The 10,675-nt window shown below is 36.8% G+C and overlaps 1 protein-coding gene across 1 annotated transcript; it reads right to left on the bottom strand.

Moving 5' to 3' along the window:
• Positions 1 to 1,736: 1,736 nt before the first annotated feature.
• Positions 1,737 to 2,183, bottom strand: LOC142174602 (uncharacterized). The gene has a single exon (XM_075240427.1). The coding sequence runs from the start codon at positions 2,181 to 2,183 to the stop codon at positions 1,737 to 1,739; it is 447 nt and encodes a 148-aa protein (XP_075096528.1).
• Between the last annotated feature and the right edge of the window lie 8,492 nt (positions 2,184 to 10,675).

Raw genomic sequence — 10,675 nt, forward strand, 5'->3', positions numbered from 1 at the left:
ATAACTACACTTGGTAATCTGTTGATTAAGTATACTGCACTTGACACACAATAACCCCAGAACTTGATTGGAATATTTGCTTGAAATCTGATTGCTCTTGTGATATTTAGAATGTGCTGTGTTTTCTCTCAGCAACTTCATTTTGCTGAGGTGTATAAGCACAAGACTTTTGGTCTATGATCCCTAGGTTGCTGAACATATTTTCACAAATTGAATTCACAATCTCAGTGCCATTGTCTGTTTTGATTACTTTGATTAACTTGTCAAACTGAGTTTTAACTAAGGAGATGAACTTTTGTAGCAAAATGCTCACATCTAACTTTAGTTTCAATAGAAATATCCAAGTAAACCTAGTGTAGTCATCCACTATTATTAAGAAGTATTTGTTTCCATCAATTGTAGATACCTTGTAAGACCCCCATAGATTAACATGTACTAATTCAAAACAAACAGCAGTTTTTGTATTACTGATTGGAAAAGAAATTCTTGTTTGTTTTGCACATGGACATATTTTACATTTATCTACTTTTTCTAGCTACTAGTTCAGTCTTTACAGATGATAGTAATTTCTTGAGTACTGAAGCTGATACATGTCCACATCTTTTATGCCATAGATCTATGTCTACATTTGTCTTGAGTTCAATGATCATTGGTGTTTCCTTTACTGCTAATGAGACTTCATCACTGTATCTAGCTGGTTGTAAATTTTCACTTAGAATGTATATTCCACTATCTTCTCTACCAATCGCTCTTACCTGTCCATTGAAGAAATCCTGAAAAATACAACAAAAAAAAAGAAAAAAAGGCTACTGAGCATTTTAACTCTTTGGTAACCTTAGAGATAGATAGTAAATTATACTTAAATTATGGTATATGAAACACATTTGTTATAGTAATATTTTTTGTAATATTACTAGAACCAGTGTGAGCCATATGAGTTATATCTCCATTAGGTAGGAACACTCTTTTTGGACACTTTGGTTGAACCACAGAGTTCTGATTCAATAGACTTAGTGAGCTACCATATGATTGGTAGTCTCAGTGTCAATTATCCACCCTTGAGAACTAATGGAAGCTAAGCAAGCAATACTAATACCTGCTGCATTAGCTGTAGAGTTCTCAGACACATTAACACTTGTGGACTTATTCAGAATTTGCTCATATTGCTCTTTTGAAAAAGTGCAGTTGGTTATTGGAGGCAGCCTAGGCACATTTAGTTGAGTAGTAGTAAACCCTTGACTCATATTATAGTTGAGTTTTCCTTAATCTTTATTATTATACATTGAGCCTTGATTGACTACATTTCTTGCAACTTGAACTTGACCATTCTGAGAATTTCCCTCAGCAGACCCATTGTAATTTGAATTTCTGAATTGAGCATTATTTTCTGTCATTGCATTGTATGCTGCATTTCCAACTTCAACTCCAACTCCCCCTTTCTTTCTATTCTTGAACTCCGTAGGATATTCAATAATTTTATAGCAATTTTCTTTGCTATGCCCTTTCATTTTGTAAAACTCACATTGAAGATTAAAAATTTTCTTGAACCTCTGATTTCCTCCATGACAAGTTCTTGTATACATAGCCACATCATAGTGATATGCAGCCATTGCTGGAGTTGCACCCAATAATCCTGATGATGCAGCCACAGACCTTTGCCCTTCATCACTGATGATTAGACGATAAGCTTGATTAACTATTGGTGTAGGACTCATCATCAAGATTTGACTCCTAGCTTAACTGTATAATTCATTCAACCCCATCAAGAATTGAAATAACTTCAATTTTTGTAGATGTCTTACAAATTCCTTGAATTTTGAGCAATTACACTCAGGAGCCGGAACAAGTGCTTCAAATTCCTCCCACAAGCCCTTGAGTTTTGAGAAGTATACAGAGACAGAAGTTGTTCCTTGACTCAATGTTGCAATTTTGTTGTGCAAATTGAAAGATCTTGAACCATCTACCTTGTTAAACCTCTCATGCAAGTCACTCCATGCAGCTTGAGCACTAGATGCATACATTATTCCACCAAGAAGATCACTTGACACAGAGTTCATAATCCAAGATAGCATTATAGCATTGACTTTTTCCCAGTGATTCCAAACAGATTTTGGGAATTTTTCTTTGGAACAAGATCCATCAACTAGCCCCAATTTATTCCTGCCCAATATAGCTACTCTCATAGAACGATACCATATAGAGTAATTTTTGATACCTGTCAATTGAAAAGATATAATTTGGATCCCACTCAGATCTGCCGGCGACAAGAACAATGGGTATTTCTAATCGACTCCTGGAACTTGATTTCCATTGAATCCTTGAGTTGCATGTGCAGTTTGGCTCGTGTCTAGCGTAGTCACATCTTCAATCGCCATTGATGACTCAGAGGTTTAAGAAGTTGTTTTACAGAGACAATTATTTTGCGGAAAAAACTAAGATCGAACACTGAGCTAATAATTATAACTCGTATGCTCTAATACCATGTGATTATTGAATCAATTACATAGAAATGAGAAGTGAATGACAAGAAGAGTTGCAGAAGAGAAGAAGCATCAGTTAATTCATTATTCAAAAGTGATGATCTTAGAGTTACAAGACTAGTGTGTATATATATACTAGTTTAGCTAATATTTAACTAACTAATTAGGCTTAACAACCTTCTAACAAACTAACTAATCCTAACTACTTGTGTATTGACTAAGCTACCCTTTGTCACTAATTATGTAATATCATTTCCTACCATATACTCCATAATCCAGTCCCCTCATGAGTCCTAAATTGTGTTGTCATAATTATTGCTAAGCACTTGTTTTAAAGCTAAAATGATAAAAAAAAAAAAAAGCTAAAAGCTTTAAGCCTAAAGCCAAAAATTAGAATTCCTAACTTATGACTTAAAAGCTATATTAGCTTAAAAGTCACTTAAAATAAGTCCATCCAAACGAGCTCTAGGTACTCCTTCCTAATTTAAGTATCACCATTTGAATGGGCAATATAAGAAAGAAATGAAAATTTTTGAAATTTATAATCTGAAACAAACATGGGATATTTGTATGATTGTAAATCACCTCATTAAGGTAAAATAAGAAAAGTTAATTATTTTTAGTTATAGAGATATAATATTCTTTTCAAAGAAAAGTGTACCACATATGAAATGTCACGACCCAAAATCCAAGTAGTCCTGATGGTACCTAACCCAACCCACTAGGTAAGCCAATTATTCCATTGAAATTAATATGACAATTAAATAAAAGAAAATATCTGAATCTGATACATTTCCCTGGGACTGGTAGTACAAATCATGACCTTCTAAGATTAGAATTTACAAAGTTGGTATGAAATAAATAAATCATTTGTTCGAAATGTACATAAACAGATTTTTATGAATCTAAGGCTACCATGAACAAGAGGCAGCTGTCACACCTCCTTTTGGCCCGCGCCCGCCGGGGCGCAGAGGGGTTAGGGGAGTTTTTCCAATTAAAGGACAATCGAAACAGGATTTATTATTTAATTCAGAGTCGCCACTTGGGAGATTTATGGTGTCCCAAGTCACCGGTTGAATCCTGAATCGTGGAGAATATTGACTCTGTATTACAGTCCGCGAACCAGAAATTCGGATAAGGAATTCTATTAACCCGGAGAAGGTATTAGGCATTCCCAAGTTCCGTGGTTCTGGCACGGTCACTCAACTGTCCTATCTGGCTTAATTATCTGATTTTATACAATTATGAACTTATGTGCAAATTTTAACTTTTAGTCGCTTTTATTATTATTATTTTTAAAAAAGACTTGCAACGTTGTGAAAACGGGTCTTGAACCACGTCACATCAATGCACCCGTGGTTATTGACACATTTCGATTTCGTTCAGATTTGGATTTGGGTCACATAAATGTTACCCGAGTTTAGGGAGATAACATTATTAAATACACGCCTAAAGATGCTAACGCGTTATTATTTTTGAGAAAAATCCATGAAATTCGTTATACGGACTATCTCAAAATCTAAACATTTAAGATAACCATCTATTAAAGGCCCCGAAATTTGTGCATTTTATTTGGCGAGGCTCATCTCGTTTATTTTAAAAGGACAACCCTAAAGTGACTATATTTTTCTATTAAGTTCGTCTCTAAAATAAAATAAAATCTCTAAATTAATTACATGCTTAAAAAAAGGACGTAACTTATTAGTTATTAGTTTAAGACAAATGCAAATGGAAAATTGCAATCGAGCTTGTACAAAGGGAGATTGTTTCGTATCTTATTCTATAAGTGAATATTACAAAAAAATTGAAATTATAAATAGAATACAGAATTGACAAACAATAATATCAAAACGAAACTAATTACTCTCTACCAATTTAGACCCACCTTACTAGATGAATTGAACCGCCAGAATTAATTGTTTACAACTATTTGAAATTAAAACCAACCTTAATTACTAATGCTTGCGAAAGTTTGTTAAAACTTGATCGACACTTGGAGGAATCTATTACATTTAAAGGAACTCTAACACGCCTTGTTCGAACTCAACTCATGCCTATTGAATTAATGACCTTAACTTTACTACATCAAATCAAACTTCAAATATGGCAGACCTACTGACTCTACGAAATTACTGGCTAATTATGTTTGCCTAATACTTGCGGATCTTTGTTACTAACAGGACTCAAAATCACAAACTTCAATTTATTTCTATTCCCGTTTCGTGAGTTCAAAGTTATACTTTACCAATCAACTAAATCGAAACAATTCTCAATATTAACTATTTACCAATTCAAATGGCTACAGGTATGAGGAAAACTGTTCAAAACTGCCTAAGATAGTCCTAAGTGTAGTCCAAGCTGGTTCAATATCTAGTGACTTATTTTGATTTATGTAAACTAAACAGTGAGTGCTAATTTGCAAATTATTATATGTTGTGGTCAATATCTAATACATAACCCAACTCAAGTTGAATGTGATTTTTAACTACCTTATTCTGATAATATGAACTAACAAAACTGAAAATATTTAACTATGAAATTCATACAGAGACACACCTTATAGTTTAGCAATCTAACAGTTTGTTCCAATTAAACACACATACTGAACTGAACTGCCATTTGAAGGATTCAGTTCAGTAGTCCGACATCATACATCACCTAATTGCCAATCAGTGATTTAAAAGCAGTCCTAATTATACATATATCTACCATTCATATAACAGGAAACACATAACTAATATCAAATAGAATACAAGCATTCTATAGTTTGAACAATAAATCCTCTGGCCATTTCATTTCAGCTTCCAAGAGCATACACCAAGATGATTCAAAATAGTGTACCTGGAATCGAGAATAGCATAAGAAGAAGAAGAACGGCAGGTCAGCAGCAGCAGTAGTATACAGTACAGCAACACCACAGCAAAGAGCAGAGCAACAACCATCAGAAATAACACCCAGCACAAGCAGTCCAAAACCCAGGAGTGAAACCAGAAAATACCAAGCAATTCACAGACAGGAACAGAATGTATTCAGAAATGAGACAGGAGAGTAGATTTTCTGATTTTTGTTCTTCAGATTCTCAAATAAAGACACTCAGAACCTCAATTAAACAGTAACAAACTGATTCTGATTTTTAGTAGTAAAGAAGACCTCACTTTTTCAGTATTTAGCTCTCAACCTATTGAACTCTTTAGGGTAAACACTCAGCTTGTATTTCACTCTTAAACTCTGAATTTCCGATGTCAAAATCCAGCCTAGACTCTCTGAAAAAAAAACTGAAATAGAACTGATTTTTCTCCTCCAAAAAACCAGCCTCTTTTCTGTCTTGAATGACCATATTTATAACCCAAAAACAGGCCTGTTATCTCTGCCTTGAAACTATCAGATTCTAACTGCCCATCCCCATTTGAATCTCATTACTTAATGTCTTCTTGTTTGAAGTTATTTTGTTCCCCACACTTGCATGCCTTGTTCCCTATTGTTTTAATCAAAACTATGGGTTATTGTAATATTCCTATTGACTCCCATACTATCATGTTATATTCCCCATTGATATTAAACTAATGGTATCTATTACCCACTGAACAGACCCTTAAGTTAATCCACTTGCAGACCTGTTAGATCCCAAAATTACCCCTTTAACCCCTGTGTATTACTGCCATGTCCTAAACCTCCTAATCTGATTTTTAACTGATCACTAAAGTACTACAGCTATAACCAATTCACAACTAAATTCAAACAATGACTCAATCAAAATTTAAGCAGTATGAATCAAATTATTATCAAGTTATTCTAACATTCAAGACGGTAAAACTACTCGGCGACACTTATCGAATCGACTACACGAATTACAACACATAAAATCAATAGAAAATAATCAAAATATAACGGGCACATAGGTGATTCGAGTCATATTGATAGAAACAGGGATTTATAATGAAACTTAACTAGTCGACGAAGCTCATTCGAATCGATTATATAGTTTATTATATACTCGACCATGACCAGAAAAAGTTCGACCAAATAAAAGGTCTTTGAAGAAGGACAAAATCAATTGACAAAAAATTGAAAAATCAATAAAACTACACTAAACAATTAAACAGATATAAAAAACACAAAAATGGAATAAACAGGAAAGGAAAAATACATCAAGAACTCAGAAACTGGACGACCCTGATTCAAACTCAGACTTGAACTCTTTGAGGTCGAACGGACCTTAATCGAGTGTTCTCAACTGAGAACACTTCGACTAAGGTCGATTAGACCCCAAATCATCCTTTAATTTGGACAGATTTCAACCTTTAGATTTCTATGGTTCTTAGGGGTTCGATTTGGGGTTCGAACGCCTCTGGTCTGATTCGAACCAAACCAACGGTGGTTTGATGATGAGGGAGGTCAAGGAGATGTCCGGTATGAGTTTGGGGCCGGTTGGGGTAGTTTCAAATTTTGCTCGAATCTTCGATTGAAGATTCGAGAAACTACAGGCTGATTCGAGCAAAATGGATAAGGGATTTGGGTTGAGGGTGGTCTAATGGCTTTAGGGTGTTAATTTGGTCACCGGCGGCATCGTTGCCGTCGGGTTTCAGGTGAAGGTGTGAGAGGGCGGCTAGGGTTTGGGCTAGGGAGTTCGTCTTTGAGAGAGACGAATATATGGGGGGTGTTTGGGGGGCGGGGTATGGATTAGGAATATATAGTATGGGGGGAAATGATCATGGGCCGTTCGATCTAATGAGATCAACGGCTTGGATCCGTTCATTAATGGAAACGACGTCGTCTTGCTCACCTCGAGACCGGATCGGTCTTTGGATGGGAATGGGTCGAGGCATGGGCGATTTGTGGCCGTTGGATCAAATGAAATGAACGACGTGGATCAATTGGCCTGATACGGTGTCGTTTCGGTTAGTCTGAGGGCAGGCTGGACCGTTTGATCTTGGAAGATCAATGGTTCAGATTTTTCACATCAAAACGACGTCGTTTGGGTGGTCTTGGAGACAGACCAAATTGGACCGGGTGAGGGGTGTTGAATTGGGCCTGGTTTTGGGTTGTTTTGGATGGCCCACAATTTTGTAGGTATTTCCACTTGTTTTTGTTTCCTTTTCTTTTAATTTCTAATTAGCAAAAAACAATCTACAATAAATTGTAAAACCAAAATTAACCTACAAAAATATTAATTAACACTTAACTACAATTAACACACAAAATTTAACATCAATTAAAACAAAAATCACAAAATTGTACACTAATTGACAAAAATAGAAGAAATACATATTTTTGTGATTTTCTTCTTTTAAAACCAAACTATGGTTTAATTAATTCCAAAATGCACAATTAAATCCTAAATATGCATGCAATATGTATTTTTGTATTTTTTAATTAATTAAACAAAATAAACACTCACAGACAAAATAATTACGAAAAATGTCACGCGAAATTCTTAAACTTGTACCCAAATGACATTTGTTTTATTTTTCGATTTCTTTTGGAGTAGTTTTCGTGAAGCAAAAATCACGTGCTCACAGCTGCCCCTCTTTGTTCGAAAACACAAAGAGTTTTCGTGCAAAGATAAAGTGAGCGGATTCGAGCGATTTTTGCCCGTTGGAAATACTCTGTGTGAAGCATTTTTTTGAAAGGCTTAACCGAACCTTTGCTTCAAAGGTTTCCTACATATCCCTGGCTAAAATGGAATCAGGTTAATGTAGTTCGGGAAGTTTTGGTAGCTGGGACTACCATGGGACTGCAATGTTGTTGTTACTGTTGTTGCATGCTGTTACTACTGCTTTCCGACCTCCTTATTACACCATTGCTAGAAAGAAAACAAAAAGCTAGACTAAACTAATGATTGCAGAATCTTATCTATCTTTGACTTGCTCTTGTAGTCTTCTTTCTGATTTCTGAAATGGGATTCATGCTGGGGGGTATTTTTGTTGTAACCCTCCGCATTACTGACTTCTGACTTGATCTTGAAATGTATTCCTCTGTTCTGCAGGCGGGCTCATGACTTCAACTTGAATGTGTACTCCTTTGTTCTACAGGCGGGCTCCTGACTCCAATAGCGACTTTGCAAATAAATCAGCCTCTATTCTCCAGGCGGGCTCTTGACTTCAACAACAACTTTAAAATAAACACCTCCATTCTACAGGCGGGCTCCTAACTCCTTTAACGTAAAATATAACAACCTCTGTTCTACAGGCGGGCTCCTGACTTCATCAACTTCAAATATAACAACCTTCGTTCTAACAGCCGGGCTCCTAACTTTTTCAACTTAAAATATAACAACCTCCGTTCTATAGGCAGGCACCTAACTCCTTTAACTTAAAATATAAAAACCTCCGTTCTACAGGCGGGCTCCTGACTTCATCAACTTCAAATATAACAACCTCCATTCTAACAGGCGGGCTCCTGACTTCCTTAACTTAAAATATAACAACCTCCATTCTACAGGCGGGCTCCTGACTCTTTTAACTTAAAATATGACAACCTCCGTTCTACAGGCGGGCTCCTGACTTCATCAACTTCAAATATAACAACCTCCGTTCTAACAGGCGGGCTCCTAACTTCTTCAACTTAAAATATAACAACCTCTGTTCTACAGGCGGGCTCCTGACTTCTTCAACTTAAAACATAACAACCTCCATTCTACAGGCGGGCTCCTGACTCCTTCAACTTAAAATATGGCAACCTCCGTTTTACAGGCGGGCTTCTGACTTCATCAACTTCAAATATAACAACCTTCATTATCCAGGCAGGCTCCTGACTCCTTTAACTTAAAATATGACAACCTCCGTTCTATAGGCGGGATCCTGACTTCATCAACTTCAAATATAACAACCTCCGTTCTAACAGGCGGGCTCCTGACTTCTTCAACTTAAAATATAACAACCTCCGTTCTACAGGCGGGCTCCTGACTTCTTCAACTTAAAACATAACAACCTCCGTTCTACAGGCGGGCTCCTGACTCCTTCAACTTAAAATATAACAACCTCCGTTCTACAGGCGGGCTCCTGACTTCTTCAACTTAAAACATAACAACCTCCGTTCTACAGGCGGGCTCCTGACTTCTTCAACTTAAAATATAACAACCTCCCTTCTACAGGCGGGCTCCTGACTTCTACTACAACTTAAAGATATAACACCTCTATTCTCCAGGCGGGCTCCTGACTTCTGTTATGACTTAAAAGATAACACCTCCATTCTCCAGGCGGGTTCCTGACTTCAACTGCAACTTAAAGATATAACACCTCCATTCTCCAGGCGGGCTCCTGACCGCAATAACTTCTTAACATATAACACCTCTATTCTCTAGGCGGGCTCTTGACTTCTGTTATGACTTAAAAATATAATACCTCCATTCTCCAGGCGGGTTCCTGACTTCGACAACGACTTAAAAATATAATACCTCCATTCTCCAGGCGGGCTCCTGACTTCAACTACTTCTTAAAAATATAATACCTCCATTCTCCAGGCGGGCTCCTGACTTCAACTGCTTCTTAAAAATGCATTTTATTGCTGTTGTTCCTTCCTGCCTCCTGAAGCATTTTCCTTCTAACTTGAACCATCTTCTTTCACAACTGCTTCCCCCAAAACTGGTGTTTCATTCCTCTGAAAACTACTGGGGATAACCCCGGTGTTTTATTCAAAAATATGTTATTTTCCTCCTTCAGAGACTACTTCCCTTAAAGCTGGTGCTTCCTTCCACTGGAACTACTTCCCTTAAGACTTGTGTTATCTTCCTTCCGAAATTGCTTCCTTTAAAACTTGTTTGGCCTTCTTCCAAAAACTGTTGGGGATACCATTTTTCCCCAAACTTGTGTTATCTTGCTTCTTCCCCAAGTGGGTACCGGACCTCCAGAAAATTCTCAAAATGAAAGAAAATTTTCTGCCCCAATTTGACAATCTTTCTTGTATCATGATGTCTTTTCATCATATATAACATTTCCTGTCCCTGCTTCAAATTAAAGAAAAAATTTTGTTAGTTTAAAACGTGGTGAATGGTCATGCCACTCCTGCTGGGGATGGTTTTCTCTTTCTCCTTTCCTAGCTTTGTGTTCCATTACATTACCAAAGCTTGCTGGGGATGAGATTATTTGTTGGGGATGATATTCCTGCTGGCGATTATGTTCCTACTGGGGATGGTTTTCCCCCTCCTCTTTCCCTGTTCCGTGTTGTCCGACCCTCTTGGAACTTGGTCAATAATC

The sequence above is a fragment of the Nicotiana tabacum genome, chromosome 20 (genome assembly GCF_000715075.1).
Source record: "Nicotiana tabacum cultivar K326 chromosome 20, ASM71507v2, whole genome shotgun sequence".
NCBI classification, from domain to species: Eukaryota; Viridiplantae; Streptophyta; class Magnoliopsida; order Solanales; family Solanaceae; genus Nicotiana; species Nicotiana tabacum.

Coding starts and splice junctions, on each gene's coding strand:
- LOC142174602 (XM_075240427.1), bottom strand. CDS start 2,183: ATGAGAGTAGCTATATTGGGCAGGAATAAATTGGGGCTAGTTGATGGA.